Consider the following 12,779-nt stretch of genomic DNA (forward strand, 5'->3'; position numbering starts at 1 on the left):
GGAAACTAAGTGATCCACTGTAACAAAAAAAGTTCTTGGTGTGTGCAATGCCATTGTTTCTGAGGTGCTTTGGACAATATCTCAGATTGTACCTTTGCCAGCTTTCTGACACTAGAAAAGGAGGTCATGGTGTCGGTCTTCACAGATGTAGAAGAGCTCTGCAGCAGCAGCAGCAAGAAAGCCAGCCACAAATATGCTGTGACTTGGTTACAGTGTTCCTAGGTGGACACAGGCCTCGTGGCTTTTTCTTAGACATGGGTGCCCCAGCTGTGAATTGAAATGCTTGTGGTAATGAAGTACCAAGTTTTTATGTCCTGCAAGACGATGTTGTTACATTTTCAGCGAAAAGCTGCTTATCTAGTTCAACCCTCAGTGGTGGAGTGAGTTTGACATTGTTTCTCCAGTGGCTCAGTTATTTTTAAGCAAAATGCAAAAGGACATAGATCCTAAATAGTAGGGAAGGAACATCTACTATTACACTGGTTCTGTCTGATATGCTTGCTATTTCCAGGAATGTTTGTTTGCGTTCTCATGGCAGGTAAAACTTTGCTTGAAGTGTACAAATATGCCCCCATGAAAATAATTCTGCTAGATGGGATCAGGCAAGAATTTTCCACATTCAATGGTAAAATTTGCTTGCTGAGTAGATTAAATGTGGTATTCTTTGCTCTTTGTAGGTCTTCTTCCAGGAATGACTTCAGAAGCAAGTCCAAGCCTGATGTTCTGAAGTGAGGTGCCACAGAATCACGCATTCAGTGAAGATCCTCATGTCCGACTGAAGGGTGATAATTATGACTGGAAATTGACAATGTTGGCCATTTAAAATCAAATGTAGATATTTATTTGCCTGGGGTAAGTAGGGATATGGAAATACAATAAATATCACTCACCCTACTGGGTAATAAATTTACATGCAACTAAATCAAATAATTTACCCAAATCATTACATAAAGCAATTTACTTCTATTTTTAATTAAATGTTATTACACTGACCTAGAATAATGTAGTAGTATGTTCTGACATGGTTAGATCGATGTAGCAGCATTGATGTAGTGGACTATTGATGAAGAGGGTCTGTACTCTCACAAACATGATTGTGTTCCCCCCCAAAAAAGGTGTGCACACCATAGGGCATGTTTAGTATCCATGGACTGTATCTCTGGGCATAAGGTGATGCTGCAAAACCAACTCTGCCTGACTAGCACTGCAGCATTAAGTGCTGCTTAAATCTCACTGTGTAACATCCAGGGATACATCATGAGTAAGGAATCCATCTGGCCTTTTCTAAGGACAGTTTTGGATTCTATTTTCTTGTCCTATTTTAGCAGGTCAGTAAGCGAGTCAAATTCCTGCTGCACCAGCCCATTACATTTCAAAATTACAGCCATTGAGTTTGCTCCTTTAGCCAATACTGCAACTGCTGTGTTGACTTTCTTGCAGAAAAAAAAATCTATAAAAGGGTACTCTCTCAGTCATGATACGACCACTTGCTCTGGCCCATCAAACATACATGCTGTGACTCTGGAATTTAATAGTTTTTTAGTCTCAGTGTCAGCGTGGCGACAGGAGACTTCAAAGTTAGAAATAGTTCCATGGATTTATGGTCCAAAATATGGTATTGCCTTCACCAACCTTCTGGGTTTCTGTTTGAAATCGGAGCAAATGGATCTCTTTTCTGTAGAGGTGGAGTTGCTTCAAATGTCTTCAAATTGCAAGAAACGTCTATCCTTAAAAAATTGAATTTGGCTATTTCATCTGGAAGAGAATCCAGTACTACAGATTTTGGGGAAAGCTAATTTCAAGTCATAATCTTCCCACGTATCTACCTTTGGGTCCCCAACTCTGACCAAAATTTGCCCTGCTGGGTGTTATCCACCCAGATCCCCTTTATCATTATCTGTATGCTAGCCACTAGACCGTCACCAAGAACATCTTCTTCTATCACCTGTTGCCTTTGAAGTGCAGAAGGTGGTGTACTCAAACTAACCTTTCGAAAAGGTGCACCTGTAGCATAGTGTGGTGGTTGTAGCTTTGCAGGACATCGCTTTGCACACGGTATAAAGAATCAGTATTAATAAATCAGTAAGCGAGCCTTTTGCTGAGGTCAATAAATCTGTTTTTTTATGCTATCATGGGAGAGGCTTGGTATGGCATTCCTGGGGGCTGGTCTAGCTGAATGTTCTGGTCTAAAGGCACAGTGGCGAAGATGACACAGAAGAGGGGTCAATACCCTGGCTCGGAGTGTTCCCCTCCATCTTCTATATGTCAGAACTGCATTTCTTTAAGAAAGTAGCAAGATGCCAGTCTGCCTTTGCTACAGTGGTCCTTCTACCTCTCTCAGTGTTACAATGGTTCTTCTACCTTTTCTCGGTGTTCTTCCAATTCCTGCCCTATCTACACCTTCCGTATGTGCTCTTTTTCTTCACATTCCTATTCAAAGATGTAGCGCATGCCAGCCTTTCTTTCATGCAATAGTTCTTCCATCTATTTTTCCCTTGCTCTTCCTGCATCTTGTCTCCTATCTCCACCTCTTCTAAGTTCTCTTCTCTATCACATTCCTTTTCAAGTTTTCAGGGCATGATATGCTGCCTTTCATACAATGCTTCTCGTCTCCTTCTGCAGCCTTCTCATTGATGAGGGCGTAACTCGCGGAGTTACATAAAAAATTCCATGAGATCCGCGAGTGGGCAGAAATCGGCATGTCGTGCTCACTTTGTTGATTTTTAGTGCAGGGAGCTTGTTCCATCCTGAGAAATCAGCACGAATGCCACTGCTGCTCAGGTTGGTTTGGCAGCCATTGAAGTAGATATTTAACTCTAGCCGCAGCTTTCCCACCATAAACAGTTGTGACTGCCCGTGTTGGGAATACCTCACTGGGTGCCTTCCTAGCACCCAAAAATTGCGTTAGGTGGCGGCAATTCTCGCTCGCCAACTGACCATTGCAAGCCACATGCGAGAACAAAAACTCCACTACATGGCAGTCCACGGAATATGGCTGGAACTCCGCATGACATGCATAATGCAGAGTGGCCAGAACTCTGCGAACTCTGCCAGCGGAGTGGAATTTATCACGCCCCGTCATCACCAATGCTAATGATGAAATGGCATTTACTCATTCCAAAAATGAACAGGAGAAGAATGTTGATGATAATGAGGAAGTGGCCCTTGATGACAACATGACTGTCACTGACAATGAAGGTCGCTTTGATAATGGAATCATGATAAGGAGCTTCCACTGCGAATGTGCTGTTGATGAGTACGTCAACGACAAGAGAACACATGAGAAATGTTTTTTTTTTTTTTTTGCAGCAACTGTCCTTTAAATGTTCTATCCTCACATGGAAACGAGCATGGGGGTGAAGCAAGAATTCCTCAGAGCAGGCGAAGGTCAGCTCGGTTGCTTCATCCTTTTTAGGGTCGAGCGCCAGCGCTCCGTCCCTGGTGTAATCTTTCCATGGGCTTTTAACCATGGCCATGTCAAGCCCATCAGTTTGGTTGGTTCGTGGGCTTGTCTTTTAAAATTAGCTTGATTTCATTAGTGAAAGGCATGCACACCTCAAGGGCACCAGCAAACTACTGAAAACATACAAGGCTCCATGTTTTCCGTATGGTTTCCTGCACTACCTTTTCTCTTTATTGCACAAGCAGCGCGATCTCGCTGGGCAGTAGTCGAGGGCTTTGCATGACATCAACCCTGTTACATGGATAATTGCACTTCTGCCGGTCACATGGATAACTGTACTTTTACCATTATGTTTCACTGCGAGCGAACTTCTGTTTCCTTTTGTGTGTTTGCTTTGTGCTCATGGCGGCCGTTGGCTCGCTTATGTGAAACTGTTTTACTTCTCAGTTTATGTGGCAAGAAAAGTCCGGTTACGAGTTTACAACTCTAATAGCTTTAACTCGACTAAACGCGAGACTAAACGAGAGACACATTGTATTGCAACTGCTTGCTTTGTTGTGTGAGTATGCTCCAAATGTTTTTTTGTTGTTTGTGATTTTTTTTTTAAAGCTACTGAGAGGGGCTTTGGTTTATTTTTCTCCTGAAGTACTGTGTCTGTCTCAGTGTTTATTTTGGGAACATTAATTACTTTGGAATTAATATTTCCTTCACCTACTTTTTTAGCCGCTTTAGCATGAACATCGGATTATTAACGTTTCAAACCAATGTTAATTTAGGTTTAGCCTGTGGATGGCAGTGTTGCTTCATTTACAAGCATGACTTTTCCTCCTTAAATTATATTTAGAATGTGAAAATTATGTGAGTATAGTGCCTCAGCGTTTTGTTAATTATTAAGTTACCACACTTGCCACATATTTCCCCAAACAAATGTTTCTTGCATGGCACTAGTGAGACAGCGCACTGCCACCTTTTAAGACTTATCTGGTCGCCTTTGAGCTTCTGATAGCTCTATGAAGATTTTAAATTGCTACTAAAGAGATTTTTTTGGTCCAGGAAGAATTAATGTCACCCAATCAGGGGGCGGATTTTGAATAAATCATTCAAAATTAAAATGCAGTTCAACAGGATGGCGAAGGCAAGCCTTCTTTAACATGAACACATTATTTATGCACATTTGTTAAACCAGAGGCACAGTTCAAAGGCTAGCAGGTGTATTAAAAGAGCACTTAAAGTACAGAAAAAATCAAAACGTTTTCATTTTAAGTCTGGCAGCTTGAATCATTCAATTCAAGCAAGACAATTACACATTATACATACTTAATAAAACAATACTGTGAAGGCCGTTCGCTAATATAAACTGGTGATTAGAAAAGGCCCAAGTGTGGACACAGAGTAAACCCCAAACTAAACACTTTCCTAAAACATAACAGGAGCGGAGCATGCATTGTAAAAGAGGCACATCTTTTACAGAAAGAATCATGCACATGCAGAGTGCGGAAACATGTCTTCCCTTAACAACAATAGAAAGAATAGTAAAGGTCCGGATGGGCTTTTTAAAAAATCAAATACTTTTGGAACAGTACCCTATTTGCTTTTATTGTGTATACATATACAAAAATATATTCAAATATTACCTGCTCAGTGCATATGAAATATCATTCTTGAACATTACAAATTATTTATAAAAGAACAGAACTTTGAAGAACTTCAGAGTGGTGCTTTGTGGTGGTGCACAGAAGAAGGAAGACAATAAAGAATTCAGATGGCTATATTTAAGGAGATACAAAAACCTGAAAAACAAAGGCATCGAAGTGGGTCCGGTTTAAAGCCACTTGAAAGCTATCCAGCTCGTTTTAAGACCATCCGTGTTTTAATTCAATGTAAAGTATGCCGGATCAATATCAGGATGGAAGTAGTTAAGAGCAGAAACTCAAGCGGGTCTGTGCACTGAAAGAATCACCTACCTGGACAAGGTTCATGAAGTGTTGTGTTGCAGACCTCATAGCAAAGACTCTTAATAAATCTAAGCTTAAAAGGGAGTTGTCTTGTTAAATGCACGCTGTTACAAAGGCTTTCAAAGTAAACACTGAATATATTCACAAAGGGGGTAGGACACGAACTAACAAAAAAAAACGGCGTGTGCACATTTCTGGTAACACACACTCATCTACTACTGGAGTTAAGCTAGAGGCGTTAATATAAAAGTGTGCTCATGCTTCAAGGAAAGACACATTACTGGGTGCTGTTGAATACCAATAGCATCTGGTCAATATGCATAATTTCCTTCCTTAAGCAACCTTTTTCCTTTTGTACAGCGTTCACGATCCTTTTCGTATCGACGTATGTTAAAATAACAAAATAATAATACTGTCATCACAACACATTGCGCACACTTTTTTCTTCCTCTGCTGTCTATTTTAGTCATCCCAAACTGCATAATTTGGTCCTTCACAGCTGCATAATTCCAGTTGCCCCGAGCATAGCCATTTAAAAAAAGTATCTATGTGTAACCTAACCGAATTTGTGTAGTTGAAGGGCGTTGAGAACCTCCCAATCATTCTTTATATAACTATTCCCTTCTACCCTGTTTAGATCTCGCCTAAGACCTATTGGGTTTGGGTCAGCCCATTGCTTACCACTAGGTGACTTTCCGGTCAGTCTAATTTACTTGCTTCTTGTTGGAAGACTTTGGTTCCTCTTCTTGTGTTTGTCCCTCCCCTACAACATTCCTTCTATAACATCCTGTCGACTGGATGAGTTGTATCATTCCAGGCCTTACGTTACGGAACACCTTTTTCTAGATCTTAGAGTACATGAGTTTTATTGCTCTTCCCCCACTTCCCTCTGCCTTCGCACTCTTATTCCTGCTCCCCACTCCTCTCCCAAATCATCTATAAAAACACTGCAGCAGGGAGATTTTTGGGAGGGATCTGACATAAAAGCAAGCTGTATCAGAATGGTTTTATTTTCCTCCTGTGTTCCACAAATTGTGCCTAAACCCAGGCCTGGGCTTAGAAAGGCAGCAGTTATGGCTCTTGGGACGGACAAGCTGCACTCCTGGAAACCCCTGGAAAAAATATGTCTCTTTGCATGGAGGCTATATATCCAATGCTTTAGCTGCTGCAGATGAACATAAGCATTTGCAATGCAATAGGTCTCACATTTGCGAGAGTCAGAGCTATTGGTGTTGTAAATGTATAATTGGACTTTTCTTGCCACATAAATTGGTCAGCCCTGTCTCATAATTTGGTCCTTTCCTGCCACATAAATCCAGTGGCCCTGCATTTAACTGAAGAACTTCCATTTACCCTTTTCCTCTATCTGCAGTAAAAAATGAAAATGTTGCCATTTAGCATCCTAATTTAGATCTCCCATGCTAATGCCAATAGAATTCCACTTTCACCACCCCACCATCAGAGTTGCTGGCTGGCTTACACAATCCCCCCCCCAAAAAAGAGAAAAGGTAGCCACAGAGGAGTAAAGAGAGAAAGAAACTAGAAGGGTCACCCAAACATATCAAGAATGTTCAAACAATCACAGTGTAATAAGGATGTTACGTTGGTCTAAATCATGGTCATAACTGCAATAAGGAAAGATTTAAAGACATACACAACCATTGTGTAAACCCAATAAAAACCTTTATCAGAAATAAACTTTTGGCATAGGACTATAATGCTCAAAACAGCCCCAGGAGTTCTTGGCTACATAGATTTGGAAGTGATTTTACATCAACCTGCAAGCCTAAATGCCCTGTGAGTTAGTCTATGTGGATGTGGCCTCAAGAAAATGGAACAGTATTTACAGGTTATGAAAGACTCACCAGCTATAGTGTTTTCATTGTCTGTGATAATGTCAGGGTGAGGTCAAGCTTGTCTTCGGAACAATGTCGTGCAGACACTGGGGCGCACGGAATAAATACACTTCTGTATGCTAAGCCATTTGCATTTTAGAACCTGCATGAAAACTGCTTGGATACCGAGCACTAAGGGCTGGTGGAAATGTGCCCAGGTCATCCAGTTACCACCAGGCCTTTCCCAAACATATATTCAGAACCTCGGCTAAAAGGTACGAGTCTGTTCTCCATTTCCTTCAATGGCACAGCACACTGACCCAGATCTGAAGCGGGCTCGCAGCACAGGGGCTAGAACAGAGAATTTCAAATAAATAAGAGGTGAGGAAAGAAAGGGCATGGAAGAGCATAGATAGGAGGTTAAGCTGGAGGTGTAGGCAGAATCGGGAAGCGAGAGAAGCCCGAAAGGACATGAGATAATGAAGAGGAAGAAGAAATAATAAAAAGCAAAGGAGCATATGACGTGAATTAGGCGAGAAGAAAAGAGGGAATGTGTAGGTGGGAGAACGACAAAGTGAACAGGGAAGAAAGGGGGAAAGAAAGGAATGGAGAGGAGGTGATGAGATTTGTACTGTTTGAGGCCCGAGGATGCAGGGTAGGAAAGGGAAGCAGGTACAGAAAGGGAGAAAAAGCAAAATGACAAACGGAGGGATGTAGCGGAGGTGAGGACATGATGGTAAGAAGGAAGGGAGAGAAGGTGATGGAAGACAGAGCAGGTGAGTGAAGAGTTGTAGGAAATGTGGGACTGAGGGAGGAATGGAAAAGAAGTGAGGGGAAGGAGAAAAGGAAGGATGCTGTGCTCCCAGACTTTATTTGGGCATGCATTCCCCTCTGTGTAGTGCATTCACGGCATGTGCTTACACCTTCTGGTCCAGGAGAGGAGGACATGATTCTGATGAGGTCATTTCCTTCACTGCCTGGTGTGGTGCACGTTCCAGCGGAAGCTTCCGTCCGAGGGAATACCAAACACTGGGAGATATGACATGGGGCTGGGCATAGGGGGTTTGATTTGCTGCCATCAGGATCCCTGCCACCGTTGCTAAACCTAAGCAGACAGCATAAATGCTGAAAACGGGGTGAAACCGTGTTCGTTAGAAGTACCTCAGCACAAGGTTTCTCCGCACCTGCTGGATTGAAATTAAGGTTTTTCGCTAAGCCTCCATTTTCAATAGTACCTTTCAGTGAGCTGGTGCTGCTGTCTGGGCAGATATACCGGCGGGGACAGAAAGGGGCATTGTGTGCTCTGGGAGAAGGGCAGCAGCAGAGCCCTGCAAGTGAAAGAAACAACCCTTTAGAAAGAGATTAGTTCAGGGGAATGTTTCTGTAGAAGGAAAGGGCGCATTCGGTGCTGTACAAGCCCGCCATTTACAGATCAACACTGGTTAAGGCAGACAGATACACGTTTGTTAATGTTTTATACAACAGAGATTGTCAGCTGTAAGGAACAATTAACAGCGAAGGAAAAGAGACGGCCCTGTCATGATGTTAAAGATATCATCACCATGACGTGCTGCCGCCATCTTAAATTGGGGCAATATACATTAAATATTGTAACAGCAGCGATTTTCTCTACGCATTATTTGACCTTGGTCTGTGAATGCACAGCACATGTAACCAGAGAAGAACATGCTTTACAGCCCTGTTTACAGAAAAGGACTGGAGCCACTGAAAACATCCTGCGCTCTGGTCAAATGCTCTTAGCCTAAGGAAAAAGTAGTCCCTAAGCAGTTGCTACAGTGGCATAAGTGGAAGGGTACAAGTACGGGGACATCCTCCAGGGGAGTGTACACTTGAGGAAAGGTGGGACAAAGAGGAAAGATTGACCACTAGCAAACAAGGATTTTTTTAAGGACACTGAAACAACCCAACGAAAAAGCAGAGAGCCCACAAAGAAGTATATACTAAATTATACATAAGAAGTCTTGAATGCTCGACGAAAAAATGCCCAGTTTCAGTTCAAAGTTGTGTGGAAAGTAAATTAGGCATTGGAAAGTGTTTTCCTGACACTTCTTTGTGACGTGCATCTTTATAACTGCTCAGCAAACTGAATTAAATGCATAAATATAATGACACGGGCTACTGGGTTAATAAAGACTGGGTATTCAAAGCTGGTTCACTTGAGAATTCTGACTAAACAGCAATAGTCAGGATAAGACTTATGTTATAGGCGGCACAATATTCTTACTGAGAAAGATAAATAAGAAAACATATGAGTATTGTTCCATTGTTAGGGTTGTATCCAACAATAATACATTAAAAAGCTTCCTGAAGGGCAGTCTCAGCCATGCAACAGTGCAGATGAGTGCACTATATATTTATTTAGCAGCGCAGTTAAAATGGAAATCTCAGATAATGCTTAAATTATGGTACTATTATTTTCTTTCCAACAGATAAAAACAGAGCTGCTAGCATCCATAGTTCAATGTTCCTTCATGCATCATCATTTAAGGTAAAGCGGCATTAAATACAATTTGCTATATGATTCTCCTCAACCGCCCAGCTAATCATGTCTGAATTAAAGGACTTGCTCCCAATGGTTTGATTCCTATCCACAAAACCAGACTCACCAGATTAAGCTTTAAATCTTCCTTTTGGAACTTGCTTCACAGGGGAGGTCTAAACAACCAACAATATGCAATCTTTGCTGCACGTAGGATCCAGTTCTTCAGCGAATTGCAGTTCATGTATGCCCTGGACAGAGTGGCTGAATCGGATGCTGTGCCAGAGTTTGATTCCCTAGAGGCAACAATTACAATTGGGCAACTTGGGAAAAACGCGATCTCATAGGTTGATAGGCCCCTCCCTATTCATTAACTCCCCTGACCCAATCCTGAGACTTGAAAAAAGACTTGAAAAAAGAAGTGGAGCGTCGAATTTGGGGTGATAGATGATGATGAATGACTTGAAGTAAAATGACCCCAGAAGGTTGGCGATTTCAGCTAAACTCAGATTTATAACTACTGGCATTGAGTATACCTCCATCCCTCCGGGTTGTGGCAGATGGTTAAATAACTATCAGCTGTATGTTGAATCTCCAATAACCGGAAGGACACATCCCTGCACATCATCTGGGGTTGCCCAATCTTTGCTACGTAATACACACCTACTTGAAGAAAGTACTGGGTGACAACTTTGTATTAGATGTAAAGGTTGACTTGCTGTGGACTATGGACAGTTGAGATAGTGGCCACAGTGCATGTTTGCTTGCTGGGCTGAGCTACCTGATTGCCATTTCCTTGCAATGCCACGTTTAGCAAAGTATCACCCCTACATCCATTGGGGAATGTAGATGTGTGTTGGCAGAGGAGGCAGGTTACTAGAGGCTGCCCCACTAAGTATCAGCAGATCTGGTCCAAATGGAAGCAATAAAATGGCACTTCCAGATCAAGGACTGGAGTTTTCTATGCAGCAGCATGCACTATTTTACTTGGGAATAGCTGGATGCCTGTTTAACTTCCATCTGCAATTGTGTAGGTCCTGTGCTAGATTCGATAATTGTATGTATTATTCTACATCACTGTTATATTGTAGGGGAAATGCAAATTAAATTTTTAAAAAGAAACTTCTTCTGTCACCAGCAAGGTTATATAATTATCTGTGCTCTCACTTAATGTTTTCAATAGTTATATTAGCCTCTGGCCCAAATAACAAGCTTTACTGCTTTCCTTTCAAGACTGGGATTCTATTTCTAGCCGAATCGGTCTCTAGCATCCAATTCTTTTGAGCCTCAGTAAATATTCCAATCAAAAAAGTGCACAAACGAGCGGGAGAGAGGGAATGATCACGCCTGACTCTGACCTATATTTCACCCATCAGGTTATTGAAGAGGTCAAAACGTATCTGAACACCTGAGCTTACTAATAATATGCCCCTGCTGGCCCTCAGAGCTCCTGCACTGGACTAACCCCTTCCCCTCTAATCCTACGGGTTACCGGAGAAAAAGCACTCTTAGATTATAGAACAACATGTGCACTATGTGCAATGACCTGCATGGGAGGACTCCCAGCTACTCAATCATGATCTTCCTGACATACCAGCTCCCCAGACGCCTAAAGTCTACATCCCTGAATCTGTTTGCCAACTAAAACTTGAGATACAAGTGGTTTGGAAGGAGATATCTTGACTATCACGAAAGTATCCTTTGGAACTCCCTCCACCTTACACTTCAATAAGATGTCAAAGAAGTGAAGATGTGCATGTCCCTCGAGCTACTTTGCCACAGCTCTGTCCTTGTGTCTCTCTGTACCCTCTTTATCCTTGGCCTTGATTTCTTACTCATCTGTATCCCAGTCATTGCTGACAACCCCATTCCACTCACTCCCTGTTAACATTCAGAAATGATTAAAAAGCATTAAACTTTGTACAGTGAATTCTGAAAAAAATGTTGTACAGTTTTACCTTTTCCAGGTGTTAGGAACTTACCACACAACCAGATGCTTAGTAACACAAGGAAAGCTGGATCATCTCTTGCCCACTGGTCCTTTGTTTGTTTCCTGTAATGAAAGTTTCGGTAAACTCTCTGAGGTGAAGTAAAGAGATAGAGCATTTGCCAAATGGCAAACTCAAAGTCCATCTGACGAAAACGGAAGAGTCGCCGCAGGTATTTGTATCGTTTAGCCCCCGCTGTGTGCCGCGCTGCATCTCTTGAATTCAGAGCCCCGTTGCCATGAGGTGGGGAATTGACCGAGGTGGTTGGTAACATAATTCTGAAAATAAAAAGGTCAGTCATATACTGTAACTAAAAACAGGTAACCATCATAGTTTGTTTATTGGGCTCATTTTTGGAAATTACTTTGTGTGCCTCTCATGGTTTATTGCTTATTTTATAAATAGTTCTCAATATCAACCTTTTGTATAAAATACATGAAGTCGTCATCAGGACCAAAGTGATCCAGTCTTTCAAGTGGCTCTAATCACATCATAATTGAGTGGAGAAGATGAAGTTTTCTCTTTTAGCTTCTCGTCAGGTCTACCTTACTAGCAAACAGCAAAAAAAAAGAGAACCAAAATGATAGGACTGAAATATCGAAACATTTGAGATTTAACCGTCTTGGAAGGATCACTACCTGTTCCATACATGTTCTTCTAATGCTCTACATCTCACCTGTTTTTTTTTGCTTTTTTCACATGTTTAATCACAAGAACTGCCAAAGCACTTTAAGTATATCACCCACTCATAACTATCTTCTCTTTTACCAGTAAAATCTTATGGTTGTAATTTAAAGATTGTAGAAGTAGGGTTCATTCTTCCTAGTGAGGTCAAAACTAGCCAACATAACAATTAATTTCCTTGAGAAAGGGATGTCGGGTATTTAGCACTGCTGACTTATGAATTAGAAGTTTCCTATCAATCAATTCTTAGGTACCATTGTTTGGTTTAACTCAGGAAACCTACCAACATCATTCAGTTCAGAAGTGTGAACACAATGCAGAGTTCACATTGTGAGAGGAAAATGACACCTGCCTTTCTGAAAGGTTTCTCAACCCCTATATACTTCAAGAAGCAGAAATAAAGTAATATGCTTT

The 12,779-nt window shown here is 41.6% G+C and overlaps 1 protein-coding gene across 2 annotated transcripts in view; it reads right to left on the minus strand.

Annotated features, from left to right (window-relative positions):
- Positions 1-12,779, minus strand: part of UNC50 (unc-50 inner nuclear membrane RNA binding protein) — a 210,663-nt gene that overhangs the window by 110,327 nt on the left and 87,557 nt on the right. For both annotated transcript variants that reach the window (XM_069204326.1, XM_069204327.1), the window contains exon 2: positions 11,676-11,959. In XM_069204326.1, coding sequence (XP_069060427.1) covers positions 11,676-11,959 — 284 coding nt within the window. The remainder of the gene's footprint in view (positions 1-11,675; positions 11,960-12,779) is intronic.

This window comes from Pleurodeles waltl, chromosome 8 (genome assembly GCF_031143425.1).
Source record: "Pleurodeles waltl isolate 20211129_DDA chromosome 8, aPleWal1.hap1.20221129, whole genome shotgun sequence".
NCBI lineage: Eukaryota > Metazoa > Chordata > Amphibia > Caudata > Salamandridae > Pleurodeles > Pleurodeles waltl.